Here is a 15,768-nt window from a genome sequence, read left to right as displayed (position 1 = left end):
TGGGGGGGGTTAATGTTAGAAGTTGGTAGTTTTGTTTCAAGAAAAAGAGCTGGTTCACTTTAGGGCATTTTGTAGTTTAGTGTAAGAATAGTTTTTTTTATTTTAGGTTTTTTTTGGGGGGTTTAGAATAGACATAACTTTTTTTGGTAATTTATTAATTTTTGTAATGGTAGGTTTTTTATTTTTTGTTTCTGTTGAGTTTTTGTTTTTAGCAGTAATATTATTTTGTTTATTTTTGTATTGTTAAGTTTTTATTTTTTTGCAGTAATATTAGGTAGGAGGGAAGTGTGGCGGTTTAGGGGTTAACAGTGTAGAAGCTTACTCTGCAGTGGGGTGTGTGCTGTTTCCTTCAGACAAACTCTTAGTCACGATTCGATTGCAAAAATATGGAGAACGTAAATTGCCACTTGTAATATAGATTTGAGCGTAAAGAGCACTGTGATCTCGTTATCACATTTACGCTACTCGTAATCTAGGCCAGTATATATTATTAATATCCTTAACAAGTATTATGTTTAAATTATTTTTTTAAATGAATTAATCTTTGTTTTTTAATTATTATCCCAATTGTTCTTTGTATGTTTTTGTGTATGTCAGTCTCTGTTTTTTTTTTTTTTTTGTCAGCTCTTCTTCATCATCATCATCATCTTCATCAAGTTCAGATGAAAGTCTTTCAGAGGGGGAGAGAGCAAGAATAATGGAACAAGTAGAAGAAAAGAAAAAACTCATTTCTACTATTAGAAACAAACCATGGAGAATGAAGAAGAAACTCCATCTTATCAAGTAACCATGAAAACATTAACTGAACAAACTAAAACTCTACTTTAAAGTTTTACAACAGATGGAGCTTTCTTGTGTAATACTCTATGGGCTAGATTATGTGTGGAACACAAATTTGTGTTCTCGCGAGTGCTTTATTTGCACTCAACTTTTTTACCATTGTGCGCCCAGTTGCACACGTTTTACAAGTCGCAAGTAAAACTTTCTTGCTCTCAGGGTCGCATCCCCCAGCATAAAAAAAAGACTTTGGGAATTTGAGAATGCATGATCAAAAAAATAAAAATTATATATAAATATATATATATATATATATATATATATATATATATATATATATATATATATATATATTATCCCACGAAAGTGAGTACACCCCTCACATTTTTGTAAATATTTTATTATATGTTTTCATATGACAACACTAAAGAAATTACACTTTGCTACAATATAAAGCAGTGAGTGTACAGCCTGTATAACAGTGTAAGGCCTAGATTTAGGCCTAGATTTAGAGTTTGGCGGTAGCCGTCAAAACCAGCGTTAGAGGCTCCTAACGCTGGTTTTTACCGCCCGCTGGTATTTGGAGTCAGTCAGGAAAGGGTCTAACGCTCACTTTGCAGCCGCGACTTTTCCATACTGCAGATCCACTTACGTCAATTGCGTATCCTATCTTTTCAATGGGATCTTCTAACGCCGGTATTTAGAGTCTTGGCTGAAGTGAGCATTAGAAATCTAACGACAAAACTCCAGCCGCAGAAAAAAGTCAGTAGTTAAGAGCTTTCTGGGCTAACGCCGGTTTATAAAGCTCTTAACTACTGTGCTCTAAAGTACACTAACACCCATTAACTACCTATGTACCCCTAAACTGAGGCCCCCCCACATCGCCGCCACTCTATAAAAATTTTTTAACCCCTAATCTGCTGCTCCGTACACCGCCGCCACCTACGTTATCCCTATGTACCCCTAATCTGCTGCCCCTAATACCGCTGACACCTACATAATATTTATTAACCCCTAATCTGCCGCCCCCAACGTCGCTGCCACCTACCTACACTTATTAACCCCTAATCTGCCGACCGGACCGCACCGCTACTATAATAAATGTATTAACCCCTAATTCGCCTCACTCCCACCTCAATAACCCTATAATAAATAGTATTAACCCCTAATCTGCCCTCCCTAATATCGCCGACACCTAACTTCAAGCATTAACCTCTAATCTGCCGACCGGAGCTCACCGCTACTCTAATACATTTTTCAACCCCTAAAGCTAATTCTAACCCTAACCCTAACACCCCCCTAAGTTAAATATAATTTTTATCTAACGAAATAAATTAACTCTTATTAAATAAATTATTCCTATTTAAAGCTAAATACTTACCTGTAAAATAAACCCTAATATAGGATTAATATTTATTTTACAGGCAACTTTGTATTTATTTTAACCAGGTACAATAGCTATGAAATAGTTAATAACTATTTAATAGTAACCTAGTTAAAATAATTACAAAATTACCTGTAAAATAAATCCTAACCTAAGTTACAATTAAACCTAACACTACACTATCAATAAATAAATAAATTAAATAAAATACCTACAATTACCTACAATTAAACCTAACACTACACTATCAATAAATAAATTAAACTACCTACCTGGACCTCTTCAGCTCCCGCTTGGATGAAGACTTCAGCCGGATTATGGACATCTTCAGCCCCCGCTTGGGCTTGGATCAAGACATTGGAGGCTCTTCTGGATCGATCGGTGAACCCGGTGTGGTGAAGATAAGGTAGGAAGATCTTCAGGGGCTTAGTGTTATGTTTATTTAAGGGGGGTTTGGGTTATCTTTTCAATGGGATCTTTCTAACGCTGGTATTTAGAGTCTTGGCTGAAGTGAGCGTTAGAAATCTAACGACAAAACTCCAGCCGCAGAAAAAAGTCAGTAGTTATGAGCTTTCTGGGCTAACGCCGGTTTATAAAGCTCTTAACTACTGTGCTCTAAAGTACACTAACACCCATAAACTACCTATGTATCCCTAAACCGAGGTCCCCCACATCGCCTCCACTCTATTAAATTATTTTAACCCCTAATCTGCCGCTCCGTACACCGCCACCACCTACTTTATCCCTATGTACCCCTAATCTGCTGCCCCTAATACCGCCGACCCCTATATTATATTTATTAACCCCTATTCTGCTGTCCCCCAGCGTCGCCGCCACCTACCTACACTTATTAACCCCTAATCTGCCGACCGGACCGGACCGCTACTGTAATAAATGTATTAACCCCTAATCCGCCACACTCCAGCCTCAATAACCCTATAATAAATAGTATTAACCCCTAATCTGCCCTCCCTAACATCGCCGACACCTAACTTCAAGCATTAACCCCTAATCTGCCGACCGGAGCTCACAGCTACTCTAATACATTTTTTAACCCCTAAAGCTAATTCTAACCCTAACCCTAACACCCCCCTAAGTTAAATATAATTTTTATCTAACGAAATATATGAACTCTTATTAAATAAATTATTCCTATTTAAAGCTAAATACTTACCTGTAAAATAAACCCTAATATAGCTACAATATAAATAATAATTATATTGTAGCTATTTTAGGATTAATATTTATTTTACAGGCAACTTTGTATTTATTTTAACCAGGTACAATAGCTATTAAATAGTTAATAACTATTTAATAGCTACCTAGTTAAAATAATTACAACATTACCTGTAAAATAAATCCTAACATAAGTTACAATTAAACCTAACACTACACTATCAATAAATGAATTAAATAAAATACCTACAATTATCTACAATTAAACCTAACACTACACTATCAATAAATTAATTAAATACAATACCTACAAATAAATACAATTAAATAAACTAACTAAAGTACAAAAATAAAAAAGAACTAAGTTACAAAAAATAAAAAAATATTTACAAACATTAGAAAAATATTACAACAATTTTAAACTAATTACACCTACTCTAAGCCCCCTAATAAAATAACAAAGACCCCCAAAATAAAAAAATGCCCTACCCTATTATAAAATTAAAATAGAATAGCTCTTTTATCTTACCAGCCCTGAAAAGGGCCCTTTGCGGGGCATGCCCCAAAGAATTCAGCTCTATTGCCTGTAAAAAAAAAAACCATACAATACCCCCCCCAACATTACAACCCACCACCCAAATACCCCTAATCTAACCCAAACCCCCCTTAAATAAACCTAACACTAAGCCCCTGAAGATCTCCCTACCTTGTCTTCACCATGCCGGGTTCACCGATTGATCCAGATCCGATCAGCCAATCAGATTGAGCTTGCATTCTATTGGCTGATCGGAACCATCATTCGTCGGGAAGTTGTCGGTGAAGATGGATGTTCCGCGTCGGCGGGATGAACATGGATCCGGAAGAAAGAAGATTGAAGATGCCGCTTGATAGAAGACTTCAGCCCGATCATGGACCTCTACAGCTCCCGCTTGGATGAAGACTTCAGCTGGATCATGGACATCTTCAGCCCCCGCTTGGGCTTGGATCAAGACATCGGAGGCTCTTCTGGATCGATCGGTGAACCCGGCGTGGTGAAGATAAGGTAGGAAGATCTTCAGGGGCTTAGTGTTAGGTTTATTTAAGGGGGGTTTGGGTTAGATTAGGGGTATGTGGGTGGTGGGTTGTAATGTTGGGGGGGGTATTGTATGTTTTTTTTTACAGGCAAAAGAGCTGAATTCTTTGGGGCATGCCCCGCAAAGGGCCCTTTTCAGGGCTGGTAAGGTAAAAGAGCTTTTCTATTTTAATTTTAGAATAGGGTAGGGCATTTTTTTATTTTGGGGGTCTTTGTTATTTTATTAGGGGGCTTAGAGTAGGTGTAATTAGTTTAACATTGTTGTAATATTTTCTAATGTTTGTAAATATGTTTTTATTTTTTGTAACTTAGTTCTTTTTTATTTTTTGTACTTTAGTTAGTTTATTTCATTGTATTTATTTGTAGGTATTGTATTTAATTAATTTATTGATAGTGTAGTGTTAGGTTTAATTGTAGATAATTGTAGGTATTTTATTTAATTTATTTATTGATAGTGTAGTGTTAGGTTTAATTGTAACTTAGGTTAGGATTTATTTTACAGGTAATTTTGTAATTATTTTAACTAGGTAACTATTAAATAGTTATTAACTATTTAATAGCTATTGTACCTGGTTAAAATAATTACAAAGTTGCCTGTAAAATAAATATTAATCCTAAAATAGCTACAATATAATTATAATTTATATTGTAGCTATATTAGGGTTTATTTTACAGGTAAGTATTTAGCTTTAAATAGGAATAATTTATTTAATAAGAGTTAATTTATTTTGTTAGATTTAAATTATATTTAACTTAGGGGGGTGTTAGTGTTAGGGTTAGACTTAGGGGTTAATACATTTATTAGAGTAGCGGTGAGATCTGGTCGGCAGATTAGGGGTTAATTATTGTAGGTAGGTGGAGGCGACGTTGGGGGCGGCAGATTAGGGGTTAATAAATGTAATATAGGGGTCGGCGGTGTTAGGGGCAGCAGATTAGGGGTACATAGGGATAACGTAGGTTGCGGCGGTGTACGGAGCGGCAGATTAGGGGTTAATAATAATATGCAGGGGTTAGCGATAGCGGGGGCGGCAGATTAGGGGTTAATAAATATAACATAGGGGTCGGCGGTGTTAGGGGCAGCAGATTAGGGGTACATAGGGATAACGTAGGTTGCGGCGGTGTACGGAGCGGCAGATTAGGGGTTAATAATAATATGCAGGGGTCAGTGATAGTGAGGACGGCAGATTAGGGGTTAATAAGAGTAAGGTTAGGGGTGTTTAGACTTGGGGTACATGTTAGGGTGTTAGGTGCAGACTTAGGAAAGGTTTCCCCATAGGAAACAATGGGGCTGCGTTAGGAGCTGAACGCTGCTTTTTTGCAGGTGTTAGGTTTTTTTTCAGCTCAAACAGCCCCATTGTTTTCTATGGGGGAATCGTGCACGAGCACGTTTTTGAAGCTGGCCGCGTCCGTAAGCAAGGCTGGTATTTAGAGTTGCAGTGGCGGTAAATATGCTCTACGCTCCCTTTTTTGGAGCCTAACGCAGCCCTTCTGTGAACTCTAAATACCAGCGGTATTTAAAAGGTGCGGGGGAAAAAAAGCATGCATAGCTAATGCACCCCTTTGGCCGTAAGTTTGCTTTCCCCTCAAAAAAACTCAACACACAGCCATTAATGTCTAAACCATTAGCAACAAAAGTGAGTACACCCCTAAGTGGAAATGTCCAAATTGGGCCCAGAGTGTCAATATTTTGTGTGGCCACCATTGTTTTCCGGCACTGCCTTAACCCTTTTGGGCATGGAGTTCACCAGAACTTCACAGGTTGCAACTGGAGTCCTCTTCCACTCCTTCATGATGACATCACAGGGCTGGTGGATGTTAGAGATCTTGCGCTCCCCCACCTTCCATTTGAGTATGCCACACAGATGCTCAATAGGGTTTAGGTCTGGAGACATGCTTGGCCAGTCCATCACCTTTGCCCTCAGCTTCTTTAGCAAGGCAGTGGTCATCTTGGAGGTGTGTTTGGGGTGGTTATCAAGTTGAAATACTGCCCTGCGGCCCAGTCTATGAAGGGAGGGGATAATGCTCTGCTTCAGTATGTCACAGTACATGTTGGCATTCCTGGTTCCCTCAATGAACTGTAGCTCCCCAGTGCCGGCAGCACTCATGCAGGCCCAGACCATGATGCTACCACCACCATGCTTGACTGTAGGCCACACACGCTTGACACCATCTGAACCAAATAAGTTTATCTTGGTCTCATCGGACCACAGGACATGGTTCCAGTAATCCATGTCCTTAGTCTGCTTGTCTTCAGCAAACTGTTTGTGGGCTTTCTTTTGGGACAACAGTCATGCAGACCATTTTGATGCAGTGTACGGCATATGGTCTGAGCACTGACAGGCTGACCCCCCACCCCTTCAACCTCTGTAGCAATGCTGGCAGCACTCATATGTCTATTTCCCAAAGACAACCTCTGGATATGACACTGAGCATGTGCACTCAACTTATTTGGTCCACCATGGCAAGGCCTGTTCTGAGTGGAACCTGTCCTGTGAAACCGCTGTATGGTCTTGCCCACTGTGCTGCAGCTCAGTTTCAGGGTCTTGGCATTCTTCTTATAGCCTCGGCCATCTTTATGTAGAGCAACAATTCTTTTCTTCAGATCTTCAGAAAGTTCTTTGTCATGAGGTGCCATGTTGAACTTCTAGTGACCAGTATGAGAGAGTGTGAGAGCGATAACACCAAATGTAACACACCTTCTCCCCATTCACACATGAAGACCTTGTAACACTAACGAGTCACATGACACCGGGGATGGAAAATGGCTAATTGGTCTGAATTTGGATATTTTCACTTAAGGGTGTACTCAATTTTGTTGCCAACAGTTTAGACATTAATGGCTGAGAGTTGAGTTTTTTTGAGGGGACAGCAAATTTACACTGTTGTACAGGCTGAACACACACTACTTTATATTGTAGCAAAGTGTCATTCCTTCAGTGTTGTCACATGAAAAGATATAATACAATATTTACAAAAATGTGATGGGTGTACTCACTTTTGTGGGATAATATATATATATATATATATATATATATATATATATATATATATATATATATAAGAAAACAAGGAAACTCCTCGGCACACCAGGGATATGATAGGTAAAAAGCCAGTCTTTATTCAGTAGTAGATAAAAACATAATCCTCATACAGCAACTTGGTAAAAACAATTATATGAACTGGAACAGGGGGAACATCACCTCCTGTGACATCATACGCGTTTCATGCCTCTGGGGCACTTGTTCACTGATAGGGAACAGGTGGTGAAAGTGCTCTTAATATACAGATTTCTGTCCAATGACATAACATCAATTAAAACACATCTCATTAACCCCTAAGTTCCTGTCAAAAACACAAAAAATCCTAATCTATATAGCCGCTCTGTATGACACCCACTACAAAAGTATGTGTGTATGTGTACACTGCAACATAAATTTAGTTCATTGTGTCTCAATTTAATAAAACCATTATGCTATTATTTCATATTGCCAAAAATAATAAAGTATTAATTGAATAATGCATATATTTTAATAAACCCAAGTATGAATATAGGTATATGATTAAATTGGACATCAAGACCTGATCCTCACTACAATGTATGTAACCCTTATTGAAAAAAAGGGAAAATTTATAAAGCGTTGATTAAGTAATGCTTATACATATGAAAACACTTTTTCATTACAGTACATTTTGAGCGATCCATCAACGTTGAATAAACATATTTACATCCATTCTGGAATTCAAACCCGTAGGTACCCTGGTTTTTAAATGAAGGATCCAAAAAACTTCTCTTTCATCAAGTTTCTTTTCCCTGTCTCCACCCCGGGGATGTCTTGGTATAAAGTCTATGCCCTGTACTTTCAAAAGTGATTTATCAGAATTATGAAAATTTCTGAAATGTTTGGCAATGGGCGTTTTTGACTCAGGGTCCTCTATGGACCTTAGATGTTCCATGACCCTGTCCTTCAGGGATCGTTTGGTACGTCCCACATATTGAATATTACATCCCTGACAAGTCAATAGGTAAATCACGTGTGTACTGTTACAATTTATAAAATATCTTATATCACTTGTTTTACCTAGTGCTTCAGATCTGCAGGTATTGCCCTGAATAATGTGAGAGCACGTCTTGCATCGTGAGGCATTACATTTATAACACCCCTTGCGTTTTTGTAACCATGTGTCGTTGACAACTCTGGGCAACATGGAGGGTGATAATATGTTTCTCAAAGTTTTTGCTTTACGTGACACGAATTTGCAACCTTTTAGCACTTGATTTAGTTTTTCATCACTCTCTAAGATTGGTAGACTCTTTTTGATTATTTTACAAATTTTTCCATATTCCATACTATATGGTGTTACAAAAATTGGTACAGAGGAAAAGGGATTCTCATTGCTCTCCTTTTTATCCCTTCTGTCTTTTTTGTAAGTGAGAAGTTCTGACCTAGGAACCTTATCTACTTCAATCTTTGCTTGTGTCAGAATTGTTTTTGGATAGCCTCGTGATTTTAATCGCTTCACGGTATCTGCAGCATGTTCCTCATAGGTATTTGGATCAGTACAGTTCCGTTTTGCCCGAATGAGTTGGCTTTTGGGGATGGAGGCAAGAAGATGTGATGGATGACAAGAGTCATATTTAAGGATACTATTGCCCGACGTGGGTTTACGGTATAATTCAACCTGAATTGCTTCACCAATTGGTCTAATGGTCACATCCAAAAAATTTAAAGAATTTACGCTGGATTCTATTGTAAAATTGAGGTTTAACCTATTACGTGACACATATTGGTGAAAGGAGTTGATAGACTCATTGTCTCCATCCCAAATAAATACCAAGTCGTCAATGTAGCGACCGTAATAAATAATGTGTTGTCTAAAAGGGTTTCCATCTCCAAAGATGTGGAAGAGCTCCCACCAACCTAAAAATAGGTTGGCGTAAGACGGCGCAAACTTGGCGCCCATGGCCATTCCACATCTTTGGAGATAGAAACGACCTTCAAAAAGAAAAAAATTGTGAGACAACAAGTATTCCGTAGCTTGCAACAAAAAATATATCGTAGCCTCATCATAATTTGATCTATATCTTAGAAAAAACTCTAATGCCTCCAAACCTTTATCATGAGGTATTGACGTATATAATGAGGAAATGTCCATGGACATAAGAGTGTAACTAGATTTCCATGAAATCTCTTGTATTTGTCTGATAAAGGATGTAGTGTCTTGAATATAACTAGGTAGTGCTAGAACTAGAGGTTGCAAATACATGTCCACCAATTCTGATAGTGGTTCGTTAAGGGACCCTATCCCTGCTACAATGGGACGCCCTGGGGGATTAAGGGGATCTTTATGTATTTTGGGGAAATAGTGAAATACGGCAGTTACCGGCCAATCAGGAATCAGATATTCCGACATATTGGCTGAAATAATGCCATTGTCCATGCCATATTTCACTATCTCCCTCAGTAAACCCTTGTATATTGCCGTAGGTTTGGTGGCCAAAGTACAGTATGTATTACGATCTGATAATTGCCGAAGGGCTTCCGAGACATAATCTTGCCTATTTAAGACAACTAGGTTTCCACCTTTATCTGACTCCCGAAATACAAGATTTTTATTTGAAGTTAATTGTTTCAATGCTTTGTTGTCAGATACAGTGAAATTTTTGTTAGAATGTTTAGTGCTACCAGTAATAGTAGAGGGAGGATTTTTTAACTCACTGTCAAGTTTAATGAGTTGGTTTTCAATAGTTTGTTGAAAAATATCCAACGAATTACCCCTCGTCTGTACTGGATAAAAGGTACTTTTATTTTTTAGTCTGGAAATATTTATGTCCTGTACAGATGGACCATGTCTAATGCCATCAGAATCTAACAATTGTATATCCTCCATGTCCTGTATACAACATTTGTCTTGAAATGTCAAACTACTCTCAGTCTCATTTGTTGGTTGGTTATCAGAAACATTATTCTCCCCATCCGAAAATAACTCTGACTCAGACTCATCTTTTAGGAAATGTTTCTTGAGAGTGAGCAATCTCACAAATTTGTTTAAATCTAGAATGGTCTGAAACAGATTAAAATGACAGGATGGAGAGAAACTAAGTCCTCGTGACAATACCCTCTCTTCCTCACCACTAAGGCTATAGTCTGACAAATTAATCACTTCTTTTGCAGATATCTGTGTGTTTGTTTCCTCCTTACCCTCTGTGGGTATCGTTTTGTTTTTTCTATGTCTGCGACGGTATCTGTTTTGGCCCCCTCTACGTGTTCTTTTGGATTTAATGGATGATACAGTGTATATATATATATATATATATATATATATATATATATATATACACATACAATATATATATATATATATATATATATATATATATATATACACATATACACACACATAAATATAAAGCATAAATATAAAGGTGTACATACTTAAAATTTTTTTTTTTTTTTTTTTCTAAATGAAGAACAAACTTTTTCAAAGTAATTCTTAAAGGGACAGTCTACACCAGGCTGAACACACACTACTTTATATTGTAGCAAAATGTCATTTCTTCAGTGTTGTCAGATGAAATGATATAATAAAATATTTACAAAAATGTGATGGGTGTACTCACTTTTGTGGGATAATATATATATATATATATATATATATATATATATACATATATATATATATATATACACAGTATATATATATATATATATATATATATATACAGTGTATATATATATATATATATATATATATATACACACATACAGTATATATATATATATATATATATATATATATATACATATACACACACATACATATACACACACATAAATATAAAGCATAAATATAAAGGTGTACATACTTAAAATTATTATTTTTTTTTTTTCTAAATGAAGAACAAACTTTTTCAAAGTAATTCTTAAAGGGACAGTCTACACCAGAATTTTTATTGCTTTAAAAGATAGATCCTTTTATTACCCATTCCCTAAATTTGCATAACCAACACAGTTATATTAATACACTTTTTACCTTTGATTACCTTCTATCTAAGCCTCTGCAACCCCCCCCCCCTTATTTCAGTTCTTTTGACAGAATTGCATTTTAGCCAATAAGTGCTGGGTCCTAGGTAGCGCCACGTGCATTAGCACAGTGTTATCTATAAGACACACATGAACTAACATCCTCTAGTGGTGAAAGTCTGTCAAAATGCATTCATATAAGAGGCGGCCTTCAAGTTCTAAGAAATAAGGATATAAACCTCCTAGGTTTAGCTTTCAACTAAAGAATACCAAGAGAACAAAGCAAAATTGATGGTAAAAGTAAATTGGAAAGTTGTTTAAAACTACATGCCCTATCTGAATCATAAAAGTTTATTTTAGACTAGACTGTCCCTTTAATGCACCTTCAGCTTTAGCGCATCTTCAGTTTAGTGTGCAAGCAAAAGCCAGAAGAAGCTTTTGTAGCATGCCCCATAGAAGTCTATGGGGAAAAGAAAGTTCAGCAGTTGCGCTATCGAACCTCCAAATGTTAATGGGCCTGAGGAGTTTTCTCGCAAATAATATGAGCTAAAAAATTATATGAGTGCAAGAATAGGAGCGTTATTAATCTAACTTGAGCACTGTTAACACTCTATAGTGCTAATATTTTTGCTCTACACATGTATTCAAGGCCTATATGTTTTAATAAATAGATTATATTTCTGTTGAACAATATTGTTTGAGAGCTGTGTATTGTTTTTATTGTTTACTCCTATTGAGGATTTTGTTTTTTGCTTAGATGACTAACAGCTTTAACAATTAGATATTGCTCTTCAACTATTTTTCTTGTGGTATGACTGCTTCTTTGTGTTTTAGATCAATTCACTGTTAATTATTTTTAGACATATATTGCTAGAAATAAGTGGGTACATTGTTGTGATTATGCTAAACAATATCATGGTTACACTTTTGTATCTGGTAATGAGAATTTATAGTTAAAAGATTTAACATTTAAAACATATTTTTCAAACCCTGTTGTTTAATTAAACAGCGAAGCACAAGATTTTGTTGAAAAATATGAAGGGGCGCTGGGAAGAGGAAAAGGCAGAAAACTATATGCTTATAAAGTAATGATGGCCAAGGTATGTACCAATACATCCTGGAAATATTGTTATGTAAATTATGTAGATAATCTAATTCACTAATTATATCCCACCTTGATATGTTAAACTCTGTTATTTTGGCCTCCCAAACTACTGTCTATTCCATTTCATTTCATTATGATTGCCTTTGCTACACTTAGGGGCCGAATTATCATTGTGTGAGCGGACATGATCCGATATTGCAGATCATGTCCACTGCACATCAATAAATGCCGACAGCAAACACTCTCAGCATTTATCATTGCACCAGCAGTTCTTGTGAACTGCCGGTGCAATACCGCCCTCTGCAGATTTGCGGCCAATTGGCTCCTAGCAGGGGGTGTCAATCAATTTCTGCCCGCCGCTTTAGAGCAGGTGAACAGGTTATGGAGCAGCCAACTTTAGACCACTGTTTCATAACTTGTGTTTCTGGCGAGCCTGAAGGCTCGCCAGAAACACGGGGCATCAAGCTCCGTATAGAGCTTGATAATTATGCCCCTTAGTGAGACCCTTTCTTTGCTTCCCATATCTCCTTTGATTCAATTTTTTTTTAAATAAACATAGGCAAGACAAAAAGGGTTACTTTAGAGACCATCCTGGAGTCAATTGATGATTATCAAACTACTTTTGAAGTAATTTGCAATTTATCAGACATCCTCAGGCTTGTAAAGTCATCAGCTAAAGTAAACAATTCTCGGTAATGAGTTCACATTGATTAGAAGATTATCTTCCTGATTACTTCACATGTATGAACAGTTAATGAATTACTATAAAGTCATCTCATTCAATTATATTAGCCTGTGGGCATACTTCATGATGGCTTCTGATGACTAGTCTGGAGTTATGGATTTCTTCAGAATGACTCCAGGAAGATCATCCTTTTTGACTAGGGTATAAAGCAAGCATTCCTACTTCCTTTTTGTTGTTTCCAAGACCTACTCCCCTCTCTCATAACTTCTTCACACTCTCATCCCCTGTATCCATTCTAAAACATGTATTGCTTCATTGTGTGAGATTTTCTTACAGCTTTTAGAATGTCAAGTACAACCTAAACACACATCTTTCCAACATTCTCCTTTGTCAATTCTTTGGTATATGTTGCCCCCTCTGTTATTTGCTATGGAATGTAGATCATGATTCCACATTTCTTCTAGTACACCTCGTGTAAAGGCGCTGTACATAACAATTGGTAACTCATGGGCAGGTCCCTCTTAAAGTTTGTAAAAGTATTTTGTTAATGTTATTAAAGGGATACTAAACCAATTTTTTTCTTTTATGATTCAGATAAAGCATGCAATTTTAAGCAATTTTCTAATGTACTCCTATTATTCATTTTTCATTGTTCTCTTGGTATCTTTATTTAAAAAAAAAGGAATGAAATCTTAGGAGCCGGGATATTTTTGGTTCAGCATCCTGGATAGGGCTTGCTGATTGGTGGCTACATTTAGCCACCTTTCAGCAAGCGCTACCTAGGTGCTGAAGCTAAAATGGCCAGCTTCTAAGCTTTCATTACTGCTTTTTCAAATAAAGATACCAAGAGAGGGAAGAAAATTTGATAATAGGAGCAAATTAGAAAGTTTCTAAAAATTGCATGCTCTATCGGAATCATAAAACAAAAAAAATGTGGGTTTAGTATCCCTATGATTGTCTCAGGGGTGTGGAATATAAATTTTATTAATAATAGCTTACAAAGTGTGTGTGTGTGTGTATGTGTGTGCATTAGAGCCCTTTGCAGTTAAGTAGCAAAAAACATTAAAACTAATATTTATGCAATATTCATATATAATAAAGTGTTTAACTGTGTATGTACTATAAATATTGTACATTCCAATGCTCTTTACATCAGGGAATATGTTCTAAGTATTTTTAAATAGATACTCATATATATATACAGTATATACATATATATATATATATATATATATATATATATATTTCTATACCGATATAGTCACGTTGATTGGCGTAGCCGTGTTAGTCCAGAGATTTAGATATCAAAATAACAAGAGTATTGCATTGAGCAATGATACTTTTTATTTGACTAACTATACAATTATAAAATGACAAGCTTTCAGAAGAATGTCTTCCATTCAGAGAAGGAAGACTTTTTTCCGAAAGCTTGTCATCTTATAAATGTATAGTTAGTCCAATAAAAAAGTATCATAGCTCATTGCAATACTCTTGTTATTTTGATATCTATACATATATATAATCACATCTCTCTCTCTCTCTCTCTCTCTCTCTCTCTCTCTCTCTCTCTCTATATATATATATATATATATATATATATATATATATATATACAGTATATATATATATATATATATATATATATATATATACACACATAAATATTCTCTTTATGTGAAGAACATTGGAATGTGAATTATTCATATTATATGTCGGGTTTAGTGCATTTTAATATATAAGATTGAGTAAGCGCAATTTTCACGTACAAGCCGGATCGCTAAACAGAGCTACACTCGTAATATAGCCAAAAGCTGGCACAAGTTAGTTTGAATTTTCAACTCTTGCCTGATCATGTAAAATGGTAATGTGCAAATTTAAAATTAAAACAAGACTGCAAAATAGTAGTAACAATTTATATTTGTCTATATTGAGTAGCCAAGCATGAAGTTCCCTCAGGGCCAGATTACACATGCCGAGCTAATGATAGCCCGGGACACACAACTTGATATTACAAGTCCATGGTAAATCCCATTTACCAGAGAAGGGTTAGCATGACCACCATCCCTCTAATGCAACCTATGCTTTCAATGGATATAGTGGCCATGCTAAATAGCGATCATATTGAAAGCCATAGGTTGCGCTCAAGCAAAAGCCAAAACTGCACTGGAATATTTAGAGTCACTTGAGACCTTAAGTAAAGTGCAAGGGTTAAAAAAAATACAAATATTAATCAAAAACATATTAGAATAAAGTATTATACTAATATATATATATATATATATATATATATATATATATATATATATATATACGTTTTAATAAAAAAGTATCATATAAATATTGATAAAAGGTTTTAAAAGGGCTAAAAAGGTATAAGGTATATGACAAAGTGTCTGGAAAGGGTTCCAATATGTGTTTGTGTTTATATATGTATATACTGTATGTAGATAGATAGATAGATAGATAGATAGATATACACGTTTGAGCCCTTCCAAGCCAAATACCTTTAAACATGCAATATAATTTTTATGTATTTAAAATATGTTT

The 15,768-nt window shown here is 35.9% G+C and overlaps 1 protein-coding gene across 1 annotated transcript in view; it reads left to right on the top strand.

Annotated features, from left to right (window-relative positions):
- The window catches only part of LOC128647193 (transmembrane channel-like protein 2-A), a 306,013-nt gene that overhangs the window by 26,217 nt on the left and 264,028 nt on the right, over positions 1–15,768 (top strand). The window contains exons 3-4 of the mRNA XM_053699975.1: positions 625–783; positions 12,441–12,531. Coding sequence (XP_053555950.1) covers positions 625–783; positions 12,441–12,531 — 250 coding nt within the window. The remainder of the gene's footprint in view (positions 1–624; positions 784–12,440; positions 12,532–15,768) is intronic.

The sequence above is a fragment of the Bombina bombina genome, chromosome 2 (assembly GCF_027579735.1).
Source record: "Bombina bombina isolate aBomBom1 chromosome 2, aBomBom1.pri, whole genome shotgun sequence".
In the NCBI taxonomy this organism is placed as follows: domain Eukaryota; kingdom Metazoa; phylum Chordata; class Amphibia; order Anura; family Bombinatoridae; genus Bombina; species Bombina bombina.
Note: the sequence above shows the minus strand (reverse complement) of the source record. Positions and strands in the feature narration are given on the sequence as shown.